The sequence below is a fragment of the Zea mays genome, chromosome 9, assembly GCF_902167145.1.
Source record: "Zea mays cultivar B73 chromosome 9, Zm-B73-REFERENCE-NAM-5.0, whole genome shotgun sequence".
In the NCBI taxonomy this organism is placed as follows: domain Eukaryota; kingdom Viridiplantae; phylum Streptophyta; class Magnoliopsida; order Poales; family Poaceae; genus Zea; species Zea mays.
Window position 1 is genome coordinate 127,808,439 of NC_050104.1, and position 15,695 is coordinate 127,824,133.

Here is a 15,695-nt window from a genome sequence, read left to right on the forward strand (position 1 = left end):
ACTGAAATGGATTATAAAGTCATAGCAAATGTGTAGTAGAAATTATGTGGGTGCAAATTCTTCTTAAAAAACTTAATACTCCTAGTCTTAAGACATCAAGACTATGGTGTGATAATATTGGAGCAAAATATTTGTAGCATAGAACAAAGCACATAGAAGTTGGGTACCATTTTATTCGAGATAAAGTTCCTACAAAAACTGTTCAAGATTGTTTTTATTTCTTCAAAGGATCAGGTGATAAAGCTTTATCTGTAAGGTTATTATAGAGAATTTTAAGCACAATCCATAGAAGGGAGGAGCAAAAATCCTGAGGCAAACACCAGTTACAGCTGCAAAGGTAAGCACTAGGATGCTGCTCTTATTTCAGGAAAAGGGCTCCAAGGCCACTACGATTATTATTCAAGGAGCAACATCCCATCCAGGAAACAAAGGGAGCACCACGCCTGACTGCACACACACCACCACCACCAACGTTCCCTCTCAACCGACGCAACGCAAACTACTAACAGTCCATCAGACTACTAAAAAAGCGACACCCGGATCAATGATGGAACAAGACCTTGACAAGGTAGGTAAATTTAACTCTTGAAGCAAAGAGCAGCAACGAACGCCCGCCGCCTAGCAAAAGCAGACTCTTTTTTTCGCCTCCGGGAAGGGAAAAAAAGAAAGAAATGGCAAGGGAAAAGACACGACACTCCGAGTGCTCCCTCTCGCTCATCGATCGATCAGGTCTGTGGCCGCCGTCGCGCATCACTTGCTGGAGGGCTCTCCCTCCACGGCCAGCGGCACGGTGCTCGCCATGGTGCGGTACTTGAGCGCGTACAGCATCTCCAGGTACCGCCGGGTCTCGCGCCTCTCCAGGTTGGACACGTACTTCCAGAACCCGTACACGCCGGTGAGGGTCATCAGCCTCTCCGAGTAGAGCTTCCAGGTGTACCTGCAGTACCGAACGCGACGACCGGTAAGAAGCACATCAAAAAAAACGGCTGGGGAAACCATCTTCACGTCAGTGCATACTTCTCCTCGATACGCTGGAGCCCGCCCTGGGAGATCTTGCTCCAGTGGCTCGGGTCCGCCTGGCACTTGTCGAAGAAGTCCACGAGCAGGGCCGACGCCTTGTCGCCCTGGTAAGGGTCGATGTGGTAGCCAGACACGCCGTGCACGATGATCTCGGCCGGACCGCCGTAGGCTGTGGCAAACGTGGGCAGGCCGCAGGTCATGGCCTCAACCACCGTCAGCCCGAAAGCCTCGTAGAAAGCAGGCTGTGCACAGATAGAACAGGCACCAGGGGTCAGTTGCAACCAAGACCTCTGAATAACAGCGCAGCAGCTGGTGGTTACGTTACGGCTCTACCTGCACGAAGGCGCCCTTGGTGTCGCAGATGTAGCGGTACAGCTCGCCGTTGCGGACGCGGTTCATCTGGGCGGAGATCCAGCGGATGTGCCCGTTCAGGTTGTACTGCTCGATGAGGTCAAACATCTTCTTGAACTCGGCCTGCTCCTCCTTGTCCTTGGAAGGGTTGCCATGGTCGCCGCAGACGACCACGAGGTTCACCAGCTCCTGCAGCCGCTTGTTCCGGCCGTACAGCTCCACCAGCCCAGTCAAGTTCTTCACACGGTCGAGACGAGCCATGGAGAAGATGATTGGCTTGTTCCTGTCGTTCAGAACGAACCTGCACGGGCGTTTGCAGATACAGATACAAATACAGTCAGATAACAACAACCAATACCGCTTAGCTTGAGCAAGGCACAGGCGGTTTCTCACTTGTGCTCCGTGTTCTCGGTTTGGCTGTACAGGAGCTCCTCAATCTCCGGGTGAAGGGAGGTCAGCCTCTTGTGCGACTCGGTGTACGGGAAGTAGATGGACAGGTCCGCGCCAGGAGACACGATGTTGAACTTGGGGTCGAACACATCAATGCCGTGGACAACGCGGTACAGGCCAGGCATTGTGAACGCCATGTGTGACTCGTACTGGCCGACGGTGTCCTTGCTGAAGACCCAGAACAGAAGATGGCATGCATTAGATCATGGGAATTTAACAACCTTGAACATTAATCTTGCTTGTATATATATAGATCACTTACTTTCCGGCGATCTCTTGGAAGGTACTGGTGATGATGAAGTCGGCATGGTTCATTGCAATCAAGTCAGTGGTGAACTGGCACGAGAAGTGGTAGTGATCCTCAAACTTCTTCCAGTAGAGGTCGGAGTTAGGGTACTTAGTTTTCTCAAGCGCATGGGCAATGGTACACTGCAATATGTATCAAGGAAAAAGAAGGCCAACATGAGGAATGAGCAGGAGGTGGTAATTAAAAAAAAATTACTTCCAGTTGAATCGAAAAGAGTCCATACGTGAGTAACACCCATCTTGTGGGCGAGCAAACACGCAACAAGGTTTCCGTCACTGTAGTTTCCGATGATCAGGTCAGGATTGGCCTGAAGCTCTCCAGCAATCTCATGCGCCACGTCCTACCAACAATTCAAACAAACAAAAAAGAGTCAGCAAGAACTATGTCTTTCACCAACAGATTAGTAGCAACTCCTAGTATCTTTTGGTACTTACATCAGTGTAAGTCTCCAGGTACGGCCAGACTTCAAATCGCGAGATCCACTTGCGAACGATTCCGTTTTCTGTTCTGAATGGCACGCGAAGGATATGGCAGTGCTCGGTGCCAAGGACCTTCTCAAGGCGCTGGCCACAGGTGGTGCCAGTTGCATCAGGGAGCAACCTGGTGACCTGCGCAAAAAAAAAATTCAAATAAGGTTCTTAATGTCACCAATTTAGCCGCTATATTTTCCTTTTTTATCACATTAGGCATCACACTTACAATAAGGATCTTCGGCGTGATGTCAAGACCACACTGCTTGATCCTCAGCAGCATTTCGTTCTCCATAGCGCGCACTTGATCCAAGATGTAGACAACCTGCAGGTGGAATACAGATTGATCAGAGCGACTTCAGTGTTTCTTTTAACTGTGTATCCGTGCCTGAGTGGCTAAGGAGAGTACCTGGCCTCCGGTGTCAGGGTAACCCAAGACATTAGCTTGAGCGAAGTAACCATGAGGGGAGAGGATAACGACATTGAACACCATGGGGATCGTTCCAAGGAACTTCTCCAGGGTGGACGGATCTGGGGCCTCCAGGAGGTCCAAGAGGAGGTGGATAGTCTCCTGTGCACGCTTAGCGCAATCACCCCAACCCTTCTCCAGACCAAGTTCCTGGAACCTGTTTTTGTCCAGTCAGGATTATGTGTTAAATCGCAAGAGTACTAGTACATGCTTCAGTTGCTTTAGTATATGTAAACGAGTCAACAAAAAGTATTCAGTACCTGTGGTGAAATTCAGAGTATGGGGTATCAGCTTGTAGGGTGGACAGGTGCTCCTCAGCCTTCCTCAGCGCACCTTGCAGAGCACTGAGACTGCGGATTCTGTCGTTCAACATCATGGTCTGTAGGGAACCATAGAATTTCAGATTTTTCCAGCTAGTTCAAAGCCAATTTACAACTACCACAGCAGGAATATATGGATAAATAGTTTAAGGTGTCCTTGTGGTTAAAAATTTTAGACAGCTCAGCAACTCATTATTTATCGGGTATGCATCACAGGTCAGCCTTAATGATACAAAATTTCCACTTTGCTAACACCCTTTTGACAACTTCTAGACAATATCGATGACATTTAAGTAAAGAAACAGATAAAACAATGGCTCACCATCCCCTTGTAGTTGTGGGCGCGAAGGAAGTTGAGCAAGGGGTACATGCTCTCCTTGTCATGGAAGAGCTTTGATGACAGGTGCCTGTTGAGGAACTGCACGCCATTGCCAATGGACTTTGACAGAGAAGGACGGGGGAAGGAGGCATTGAATGGCTCAAAGTCCAGCTCAAGAACAAAGTTGTTGTTGGGGCTGCAATATATACACCAAAAGTATTATAAACTGTCATATATATGACCAAAACCTTTTTATTTTAGAAAAGTATATTAATCATGGTATATTAATCAAAGTTGTTGTTGGGGCTGCAAAAATCATACCCTTCTTCCACAAGCTGTTCCTTGAACTGCAGGTACTCAGGAACTCTCAGCTCCTCAACAGCGAGCTCACTGACGTTGACCCTCACATACTCCCAGACACCAGGCCTAGGGCGGATGGCAAGTGCAACCCATGGGGGGATGACAATCGCCTCCTGTAAGATAATAGAGCTAGAATGATTAAAGAAGGTGCACACTACAAAAGGAACAGTGCTGTCCAGCGAGATCTGAATCTGATGCAAACCTGAGCTGCCCTCAGGACATCCTCAAAAGCACCATCCTTGAGCTTCTCGCGCTCAGCCTCAGGGATCGCATTGTTGTACTCGGCAATGATCTGGTGGGGCTGCAGCATACCCTTTCCAAGGTTTTTCAGCCTGCGCAAAACGATGTGCCAAATAACATCAGACTATGCCAGATCTATAAACTCATCAAACATATACAATTTCAAGAAATAGTTTAGACGTATGATCAGCAGTCAGTAGCGTGGGAACATATGCAACATAGCGAAGAGGCACAACAGCAAATTCATTCGAAAAAATGAAAACAAAGATTCCTCTCTTTTAACTGAACTTCTCGAAACCCCTTTCATGCCTACACATCCGATCTAGTCAGATGCCTATGCGTTCATGCTGAACAGAACGTGTCAGAACTAAGCATAAACTGGTTAGCAAGCATTATCGTATTCGATAGACCCTTTAGTAACAAGCTATACATTGGGTAAGTTCAGACTCCAATCATTCTGTTCAGAAACATCGTATTGAATATAAAACTAAAGAACACACATGCAGGTGCAGCCAGATCTAACAGCAGTTTACAGTCGGTACTAAAAAAAGCATGGTGTATGTATGTATCATCAGTATCCAGTACTAGGTTTCGACAAAATCCTGGATGCTAATTAAATACTCATCTTATTAGGGAACACAGGAACATTATGTCTACAGCATTGAATGATGGCCACATCATGCTAGATCTAACAATACATAATATGATGGAACTGGTCTTAAAAAGTCGCATTCGCTCAAATAATACCCGTAGCAAAATAAATGTAAACTTGCAGACGAAGCGGGGGAAATGAGGGCAGACCTGGTGAAGACGGCGACAAGCTCATTGGGGTGGGCAGAGAGTGAGTCGCCAATGCGCTCCCTGACGCTGTGGAGGCGGCTCAGGACACGGTCACCTGCACCTTCCCCCATTGCTGTCCTCTTCCTGGATCCTCAGGCCTGCACAGCGAAACCGAAACGGAAGCGGAAGCTTCAGTCAGCAGAGAAAACTGAAACCGAAAAACGGTTCAGATCCGTTGACATAAAAGCTGCGATGACATCCTAAAACTAAAACCCCTCCAGCAAGACATAAACCCAACTGCCAACAACCAGTCTTTTAAGTCTCGACACACCCTTGACGCTGCGCCACGAAACTATATTGCAGGCAAGAAACCAACAGAACCTAACTCTGGAAGGGGGGAAAGAAACGGCAGACAGGAGCAAGACCCAAAAAAAAACGACTCAGATCCTGGTACTATAGTCCTAGTACCTAGACCAGAAAGAAGAAACAACCAATACAACAAGAGGCATACAAGAACTGAATCGATGAACTGAAACGCTTCAGAGGACCGAGGAATGGCGGAGAAGGGAGGCGCCTATTTATACAGATCTGACGAGAGAACCGAACAAAAACACATCGATGGGAACCATGGAGAAGAAAAGGGCTGGCCGCATGGCACCAATGGCCTCGGCCTCCAAAAAGCCGTTGAATCCAAAGCAGGCGAGGACGAAGCGTGACGCGGCAGGGTACTTCTCTAGAAAAGCACGGCATCAGCAAGGTGGGGGGGCTGGGGTTCCTTATTGCAGGCAATCACGAGGTGATTAGCACAAACGGAAGTAATTACACCTAGATGATGATAATAAGGCGCAGGATTAACGTAAGTTAACCATGGCCATTAGCACAAGAACCCAGGACTGTCAGCCTGTCTCCGAGTCCCGAGACAAGGAGCACATGGCGGGGCATCCGGACGGATAAAGCCAACAAGGCAACAACTTATCCGAGGAAAATCGTCACAGAAATATTTCTTGCAAAAATATTGGTTAATTAAAGAGGAAACAAAGAAGCGCCGGATCTACTAGCGTTCTGGTACCAACTCGGGAGTATGCAAAAAATATATATATATGAAACCTTAAACCCGGAGTTTGCAAGAGCCTTGGTGCTCAGTAAACCCCAGATCCAGAAGCTAACACCGTCGTTCCTGCGCGGATAAGCAGGCTCCCTCCGCTCCCCTAGGATCTCGTCAAGTGGCAGACAATAGTTCTCTGGATCTCACGGACGCTAGTCGCTAGCTATCCCCTGGTAGGCTGGTACAACAGCCGTAAAAAAACCCGTCTTTTGTTTTGTTTGTTTTGGCTATAGCTGCAAGGAAAGCAACTGCATGCAGAGGCAGCACCTCCCCCGCCTGCAGAGTGGCGGCAGGTTCAGAGAACCGGGCGAAAAAATTCGGCATGACCTCCCCTACACCATCGATCGATCATGACCAGGTCCGAGCGGAGCGTATAGTTCCTACATGCTACCGGCGGCACCGTCCGGCGCGTTCGGACACGACCAGGAGGAGGAGCATCAGTCACGGCGAGCGGCGGCGGCATTTCGCCCGGAGCAGGACAGCAGACCAGCGTCCACGCACGCACCCACGCAGGACGGCAGGAGCAGAGGAGGAGAGGGCTAGAGCACCCCCATTGCATTACCTTCCTCTGAGAGAGAGAGGAGAAGAAGGAGGGACCTCCAATCCAAAGGAGAGGAGAGAACAATCCCCTCCAAGGAAACGCAACGCAGTGAACGCAAATCAAATGGACGGGGTGAACGGAGGTGGAATGGATGGGTGAGTTGAGCGGCAGCCCCGGGCCCCGTTTTATACACGCATTGCGGGGGCAGGGGTGGGGGCCTCTTTGCTCCCACCACCTTCGTCCCTTGCCCATGTAGTATTAGATTTTTTTAAAAAAATGGTAGGTGAGGGATAAGAAAGATTAGGAATTTTTTCTTTCTTTCCTTTTGGTAGTGCATTGGGTTTGCTTTCTTCATCTGATGCTGGTTTACGGATGGATTTTTTGTTTACATGTCCAGGTATGATCGGATATGATCAGCTTGGGATGGAGTATTTTGGGTCTCTCTTTTTATTTATCTTCAAAGATTTTTTTTTGAAAGAAGGTTTCTACTCCTAAATCAGCGGAGGTTTAATGCGTGACAAGTAGCGGGAACTTTCTGCCACTAAAAACCACTCCTTTTTTGTCCTCAAGCACAAGCAGTGCTGACGCGCCCTGTACGTACGTACGTACGTACTAGAAGTAGAACAGACGAGGCTGGTATTTTTTTTTGTTTCGGTAGTAATAAATTTGGCATTCGGACGGTAATCTCGCTGTTGTAATAATAAATAAATAAATGCACACGGTCCGACGCCGCGTCACCTTCTGACCTTGGTACATGAGAAAACAGAGGGAGCGCACATCACCGCCTCCAAAATCCGCCAAAGCTGATGACCCCATGGTTTCTGACGCGCAGCAGTTTTGGTACCTGCACCCTAATGCTTGCACACAAGGAAAAAAACCACACTCGCCCCGGCGGCCTGCCTTTCCGTGCTTTGAAGAGACAGAGACACACGGCTGTCGAATTGGCGGCAGATGCACCCCGGTGACCGTAGCATTCTTTCGCGGTATTTTGTTGGTATTGTATATTTTTTTGCTTGCCATTTGTTTCTGTTCGTCTGTACGACGAGGCGACCGCCCGTGAGGAGGAAGTGGAGGTGGAGGGTCATTCATCGGATCCGGGTTTTTGCGTGGGTTGGAAGCAAAGGGGCGGGCGCCCCCACTTTTGCTGGTGGATCTACTCGGGATCCAACCCGGATCCTTTAGGCTTTGTTCGTTTACACCAATCCCGCTCTGGATTAGCATGGATTGGAATTAAATCCATACCTCAATCCATGCCCCAAAATAATCCATGACTACTTAATTTTTTTTGTTCGGTTAAACCCATCATGGAATATAACCCAAAGGTTTGGGAATTTTTTAAACTATGGAAGACATGGATTCTATCCATAGCCCATTAGGTATGGAACAAATCCATGAGATATTGCACAAGTTTACATTAGAATCCATGGATCAAAAGAATAACTAGCTTTGAAAGTCACATGGATTTGTTGATGGATTTAATCCCACCATGGGATTGGGTGTGAGATATGGATTCACCCAATCCATATCCGGATTAAATCCATGGTGGGATTATATCCCATGTAACCGAACAAGGCCTTACCTGGTTTTGCGGGTTGCCCCGGGGGCGATCAAAAGTGGTTTTCAGAGTTTTTACCGATTTTTATTTATGTTTTGTCGTAATCATTTCCGTCTTTTTCCTTTTTCTTTTGCTCTGGCTAATCATCCTCCTCCTGTTTGACATGGCGTCTGTTGACGTTGACGCACCAGAAAAAAAATTAACACTTTCAGGATCGCACGATCTATCAAATGCACTAAGTTGCCGTTTTGTTAACATAATTGTAACGAATAGGTAACCCATAACATTAAATCATATTTATTCAAGTCTAACCGTAATTAGATCACACAATAAAAGTTGATACCGGCATATTCAAATTTATTATTGTTATCATTCGAGTGTCGATCATTATCATTGTCATTTATATTACTATTTGTGACCAAGCAACATCTAGTATCATATTTGTCCTTTTACAAACTATGTTTTTTTATTTTTTTATTTTTTTACATTTTAATTATATAATTTTGTTTAATTGTTTGGTCATATGATTTTTTATTTCAATAAAATTCCATGTTTCATTTCTAATAAATGTCTGTAGTACAAAAAATAATGTGGCATTGATATGACTATAGATTGACGATAAAGACTATACACTAAAGACTATACACTGGTGTTTGGTGTACACTAGAGCGTTGTTGTAGATAAAAGACTGTTGATGATCGATTGAATGATCGAAAGTGTCATCGATAGCTAATGTGAGAGTCGGTAAGGGCTGGCTACACTTGAACCACTCTTATCTACACTACTCTATTAAGGCAATAAGGGGTAGCCGGTAACCCCTCTGTTCTTTTGTTCTGTCCCTCAACCCCTCCTCTATCGCACGCCGCTCAGCACCCCTCCCATCTCGCCGCCCACGCACCGCACTGAACTCTCCTCCCATCTCGTCGCCCCTGCACCACAGTGAACTCGCATAATGGCGTCCATCTGGTTCGGCAATCTCGCTGTCCCATCCCCCAAGATCGCCCTCCTCTCCCCGCCGCGCCTATTTGGTATGTCGAGATCGTCGCTATCATCCCCCTCCCTACCCTGTCCACCCCTTGAGATGCTCGCGTGCATCCCCCTCCTGCCCGAGATCGACACTGATTTTGGCAATCCCGGGATGTCTACACCCCCAACCCCACGCATACGTGTATAAAAATGACTGCATGACTTCAGCACCGTGTGCATCGCCAAGCTCTAACATAAGGGCTCGCACACCGAGGCACATGTTAGTTATTGCGTTGAACACTGTTTTGATTTTTGTTACTTGTAAATAATCTTACAGTGCAGCTAACACCTTTTGATCTTGATTGTAGACCTGAGGCATCAAGCGGCACATCACTACTTGATTCATTGCTCTAGTATTCTGCTCAATTTCTTATTAGTGTACCATTGTTTTCAGAAAGTTGTATAGTTAAATTGAGAGCACCTAGAGGGGGGTGAATAGGTGATCTTGTAAAATCAAACACTAAATAGCCACAAGACTTAGTTTATTAGAGAGTTAGTGCGACTAAGTAGCTTTGAAGCGAGTTCTTGTGAACACAACAATCACAGAGAAAGCAACACAAGAGACACACGATTTTTATCCCGTGGTTCGGCCAAGTAACACTTGCCTACTTCCACGTTGTGGCGTCCCAATGGACGAGGATTGCACTCAACCCCTTTCAAGTGATCCGATGATCAACTTGAATACCACGGTCTTTTCCTTTAGAGTCTTTTCCCGTGTGCAAGGAATCTCCACAGTTTGGAGTCTCTCGCCCTTACAATAGAGATCACAAAGAAAGCACAGAGTAAGGTTGGGGAGAGCAACACACACAAGACTCAAATCCGCAGCACAACCACGCACACAAGTCACGACTTGAGTTCGAAACACAACACACGGAGTTCGCAACTCAAATGGAGCTCAAATCACTAACACAGAGAATCAAATGCATTGAGTCGGAGTCTGGGAGTCTTAGAATGTTTCTTGAAAGCTTGGTGTTCTGCTCCATGCACCTAGGGGTCCCTTTTATAGCCCCAAGGCAGCTAGGAGCCGTTGGAGACAATCTTGGAAGGCAATTCCCGCCTTCTGTCGAGTGGTGCACCGGACAGTCCGGTGCACCACCGGACAGTCACTATAGCAGTCTGATGCGCGATCTCCTTCCATATCTGGTGCATCCGACCGTTGGTCCTTGGGATCGGTTGGCGCACCGGACGATGTCCGGTGCACACCAGACATTCTGGTGTACCCAACCGACCGTTGGCACGGGCCACGTGTCGCGCGTTGATCGCGCGACCGACCGTTGGCCGCTGGCGCCGTTGGCTCACCGGACAGTCCGGTGCACCACCAGACAGTACGGTGTGCCAGGCCCGAGCAGATACTTGGCTGTTCATAGCCAAGTCTTTTCCAATGCATTCCTTCTTTTGTTGGCCCTATTTCTAGCACTTAGGAAAACACATTAGTGTACAAAATAATATACTAAGTCTAGAAACATACCTTGTACATTGATTTGCACTTTTCGCCCATTTAGCACATAAGTGCTCAATTAGTGTGTTGGGCATCTAATCACCAAAATACTTATAGAAATTGCCCATGGGCACATTTCCCTTTCAATCTCCCCCTTTTTGGTGATTTATGCCAACACATCCAAAAGCAACACAAAAAGTGCAACATCAATGCAATTGACGACCAAATCGTTTTTGCTTATAATTTGGCATATTTGGATCACTCTTTGCCACCACTTGGTTTGTTTTTGCAATTTAAATTCTTTTTCCTATCTCTAAGTCAAACACACTTGTTTGGGCAAATGAGAGATATTCCAAGAGTAAAATTTATCAAGTGCCAAAAACTCCCCCGCAAGAGACCAAATTTTGCAATAAGAGTATTTTGACAAAAACAAATTTCTTACTCTATTATTTTCAAAAATTCACAAGTGGTTGGCTGATCCATGTTGCTTTGGCCTTAATTTCTCCCCCTTTGACATTAAGCACCAAAACGGGATCATTCTTGGCCCTTTAACCCCATTGCTTCACCGAAAATGTCAATTAAGAGCAAAAAGGCAATGAGATTGCAAGTATGAACTTGGAAGTAAGTACACTAATACCAGAGTGCAGTGGAAGTTTTTTCATCGTCCAAGTTCACCTTTCCCTTTCAATGCACCTTTGAGACTACATCAAGTATACTCAAACGAACAGGTTAGTCTCAAAGGGTCAAGTTGTAGCACATCTCCCCCTTAAAATGTGCATCATTTGCATACGAACTTGTGAGGTTCGGGGGTGACTTGTACAACTTGAGCACCATAAATAAACAACAGTTGATATAAATGCTCAAATTAACATGATCAAAGGCATAGAACACATGTATGCTATAGATCAATCCAAGTTACACGAATCTAAGACATTTAGCTCACTACGCAATCTGCAAAATGTTTTCTCATCCAACGGCTTGGTGAAGATATCGGCTAGCTGGTTCTCGGTGCTAATATGATAAATATCGATATCTCCCTTTTGCTGGTGATCCCTCAGGAAGTGATGTCGGATGTCTATGTGCTTAGTGCGGCTGTGTTCAACGGGATTATCCACCAAACGGATTGCACTCTCATTGTCACATAGGAGTGGGACTTTGCTCAGATTGTAGCCAAAGTCCCAGAGGGTTTGCCTCATCCAAAGTAGTTGCGCGCAACACTGACCTGCTGCAACGTACTCGGCTTCAGCGGTGGATAGGGCAACAGATGTCTGTTTCTTGGAACTCCAAGACACCAGGGACCTTCCTAGAAATTGGCATGTCCCTGATGTACTCTTCCTATCAACCTTGCACCCGGCATACTCGGAGTCTGAGTATCCAATTAAGTCAAAGGTAGACCCTTTTGGATACCATATCCCAAAGCAAGGGGTACAAACTAAATACCTAAGAATTCGCTTAATGGCCACAAGGTGACATTCCTTGGGGTCGGATTGATACCTAGCACACATGCATACACTAAGCATAATGTCTGGTCTACTAGCACATAAATAAAGTAATGAACCTATCATTGACCGGTATGCCTTTTGATCAATGAACTTACCTCCTTTGTTGAGGTCAACATGCCCGTCAGTTCCCATCAGTGTCTTCGCGAGCTTGGCGTACTTCATCCCAAACCTCTTGAGAAGATCCTGAGTATACTTCGTTTGGGAGATGAAGGTGTCGTCCTTGAGTTGCTTCACTTGGAACCCAAGGAAGTAGGTCAACTCGCCCATCATCGACATCTCGAATTTTTGCATCATCACCCTGCTAAACTCCTCACAAGACTTTTGATTAGTAGAACCAAATATTATGTCATCGACATAAATTTGGCAAACAAATAGATCACCATTGCAAGTCTTTATAAAAAGAGTGGGATTGGTTTTCCTAACCTTGAAAGTATTAGAAATAAGGAAATCTCTAAGGCATTCATACCATGCTCTTGGGGCTTGCTTAAGTCCATAGAGCGCCATAGAGAGCTTGTACACATGCTCGGGATACCTGTCATCCTTAAAGCCAGGGGTTGTTCCACGTATACCTCCTCCTTGATTGGCCCATTGAGGAAAGCGCTCTTTACATCCATTTGGAATTGCCTAAAAGAATGGTGAGCAACATAGGCTAATAAAATTCGAATTGACTCTAGCCTAGCCACAGGAGCAAAAGTCTCCTCGAAATCCAAACCTGCGACTTGGGCATAACCTTTTGCCACAAGTCGAGCCTTGTTTCTTGTCACCACTCTGTGCTTGTCTTGCTTGTTGCGGAACACCCACTTGGTTCCCACAACGTTTTGCTTTGGACGTGGCACCAGGCTCCAGACTTCATTTCTCTTGAAATTGTTGAGCTCTTCCTGCATGGCCAACACCCAGTCCGGATCCTGCAAGGTCTCTTCTACCCTAAAAGGCTCAATAGAAGAGACAAACGAGTAATGCTCACAAAAATTAGCTAAGCGTGAGCGAGTAGTTACTCCCTTGCTGATGTCACCCAGAATCTGATCGACGGGGTGATTTTGTTGTGGTGTGTACAGAGCGGAGAACTCGTGCTTAATGCCTTCCTCCTCAAGAAACTCTTCAACTTACAGATTCTTGAACTCAGACCCATTGTCGCTCCTTATCTTTTTCACTTTAAGCTCAAACTCAATTTGAGCTCTTCTTAGGAAGCGCTTTAGGGTCCCTTGGGTTTCTGAATTGTCCTGCAAAAAGAACACCCAAGTGAAGCGGGAAAAGTCATCAACAATTACAAGACCATACTTACTTCCCCCGATGCTTAGGTAGGTGTCGGTACCCTGAAACTAGGGTACCCCTTGCTACTGTATAAAGACACAGTACCCACGCGGCTATCTCTTAGTCGCGTGGTAAAGGTGCTGTGTGTGGGACCAAGCCATGACTCGCCCCAGCCTCGGGCGACTACTCTGGGTCCACAACAGCGCCTGACCCCACCACATGGGCGGGTCCGGAGCCGCCACGTGTCCAGAGAAAGTGATAGACCCCAAGGCCTCAACAATGAGTCCGGACCCCCATGGGAGAGTGCCGGACTCCTAGATATACAGTCCGGACCTCCAAGATTGGTCCAGGACCTCCACGTGTGCAAACCGGACCCTTGGAATGGGATCCGGACCCCCCTGTATGGGGTCCGGGCCGCCCACAATGGGGTCCCAAGGTTCCAGGACAGAACATACTTGTGCCTTGATCAAGACCCAGGCGGGGGTCCGGTGTCGACACGTGTCCAGACCTGATCTGGTTATCACGTACACTCCTCCTCCCTGCTCAGGTGGAGACCTGATGCTACCACGTGGCGTACTGCGTGCGGCATAAGCCAACGGGTGGAACCTAGCATGACTCCTCTGGCTGCGCGTGCCTTCGCATTCATTACGGATAAGACGTGCGCCTGTCTATTCCACTGACAGACGGCATGCCCAGTCCACGATATGCGGGCTGTGCCATTACTCGCACGTTACTGACTATCAATGCGGCATGGACTGCGGTCATCATTTCTCCCGCTGATTACTCGTGCATTACTAAGGCGGAGGATCTTTGTGTACTATCAGCATTTACTATTCACATAATGTATTCCTACCATTATGCTCCTGGGCCCGCATGTCAGGGCTCAACATCCTTGTATGTGCCTCCCTTAAACTATAAAAGGGAAGGCACACAACGTTACAGGGGACAAGTTCACAGACTCAATCACACCCTCAGTACTACATACACACAGTGGAGGTAGGGTATTACGCTCTGGCGGCCTGAACCACTATAATCCCTCGTGTCCCCGTGTGTTCATCTCGCATTCACCAGACAGGCAAACCACTTAGGCCCCCTCCTCATCTTAGGATTAGGGCGGGTGCGTTCCGCCACCCGGCCGGTGGATTTCCCCACCGACATTTGGCGCACCAGGTAGGGGCTTGGCTTTAGGTTTCTCGCCTGTCTTCTTGCTCGACACGATGGTTCAAATCGTCGAGCACCGCGACTTGATTCCTGAGGACTTTCTGATGGAGGAAGAGGCAGCATCATCCATGCCACAAAGCTCCAACCGCCCTGCGACTGGTGCTGCTGCTATGCATGCTACGCGGCAGCACACGCATGTGGCAGACATCCAGGGCTCCGTCAAGGGCTGCTCCTGGGGCGTTGTCTACAGCCAGGGAGTTGTTGCGCAACCCCTTAAGTTCCACAGCCTCGTCGGGGGCCATGAGGCAGTGGCATGAGGATGTCGACCGTCTCCTCGGCATGGCACATTCTGGCTCGGCCAGGCCCAGGCCTCGGTCATTCCGGCGTCAACGCGAGGCGTCGGTATCTGTGCACTCACCCTCAGTGAGGGGTGCACGAACTAATGACCTCCGGACAGAGCTCAACCGCAGGCGTGCGGGTGAGGATGCCCGAATCTGCCTGGAGAGGGATGACGACCTACGAGCAGAGCACAACCGCTGGCGTGCGGGCGAGGATGCTCAGATCTCTCTAGAGAGGGCGCGTGAGCGCCGGCAAAACTTCGAGGGTCGCAACCTCGACTAGGACTTCGCTCCAGTTTCGCCACAAACTCCAAGGGATGCGTGAGTCCAGGCGGGCGTCCCATTGGTTGGCGTTGGCTGCACCGCACTTGCGGATCATCTCCGCGCGGTGACTTGGCCACCCAAGTTCCGGCCCCACCTGCCAGAGAAGTACAACGGGACATCAAACTTCCTGCAGGTCTACATCACCGCTATTACGACAGCTAGTGGAAACACTGCCGTGATGGCGAGCTACTTCCATGTAGCCTTGACCGGGCCGGCCCGGAACTGACTCATGAACCTCACCCCGAGGTCGGTCTACTCTTAGGAATAGCTCTGTGCACGGTTCACATCGAACTTCACCAGCGGTTACCAGCAGCATGGCGTGGAGGCTCATCTCCATGCAGTGAGGCAGGAACCCGGGGAGACTCTCC

The 15,695-nt window shown here is 48.0% G+C and overlaps 1 protein-coding gene across 5 annotated transcripts; it reads right to left on the minus strand.

Annotated features, from left to right (window-relative positions):
- Positions 1 to 297: 297 nt before the first annotated feature.
- Positions 298 to 7,165, minus strand: LOC542247 (sucrose synthase 1). Of its 5 annotated transcripts, none has more exons than XM_008660795.4 (15): positions 6,754 to 7,165; positions 5,108 to 5,244; positions 4,269 to 4,398; positions 4,028 to 4,179; positions 3,710 to 3,902; positions 3,328 to 3,446; positions 3,008 to 3,224; positions 2,828 to 2,923; positions 2,563 to 2,736; positions 2,352 to 2,468; positions 2,084 to 2,250; positions 1,765 to 1,989; positions 1,354 to 1,672; positions 1,018 to 1,262; positions 298 to 937 (listed from the first exon to the last, which is right to left on the minus strand). In XM_008660795.4, exons 2-15 carry the CDS (start codon positions 5,215 to 5,217, stop codon positions 751 to 753), a joined length of 2,451 nt encoding a protein of 816 aa, XP_008659017.1. In that variant the 5' UTR covers positions 5,218 to 5,244; positions 6,754 to 7,165; the 3' UTR covers positions 298 to 750.
- Between the last annotated feature and the right edge of the window lie 8,530 nt (positions 7,166 to 15,695).

Bases quoted from the DNA above. Each gene is read 5' to 3' on its own strand.
- LOC542247 (XM_008660795.4), bottom strand. From the start codon at position 5,217: ATGGGGGAAGGTGCAGGTGACCGTGTCCTGAGCCGCCTCCACAGCGTC. The intron at 1,673-1,764 runs GTGAGAAACCGC...ACGCCCGTGCAG, and splicing joins ACCGAGAACACGGAGCACAA to GTTCGTTCTGAACGACAGGA. The intron at 938-1,017 runs GTATGCACTGAC...TCGGTACTGCAG, and splicing joins CTCCAGCGTATCGAGGAGAA to GTACACCTGGAAGCTCTACT.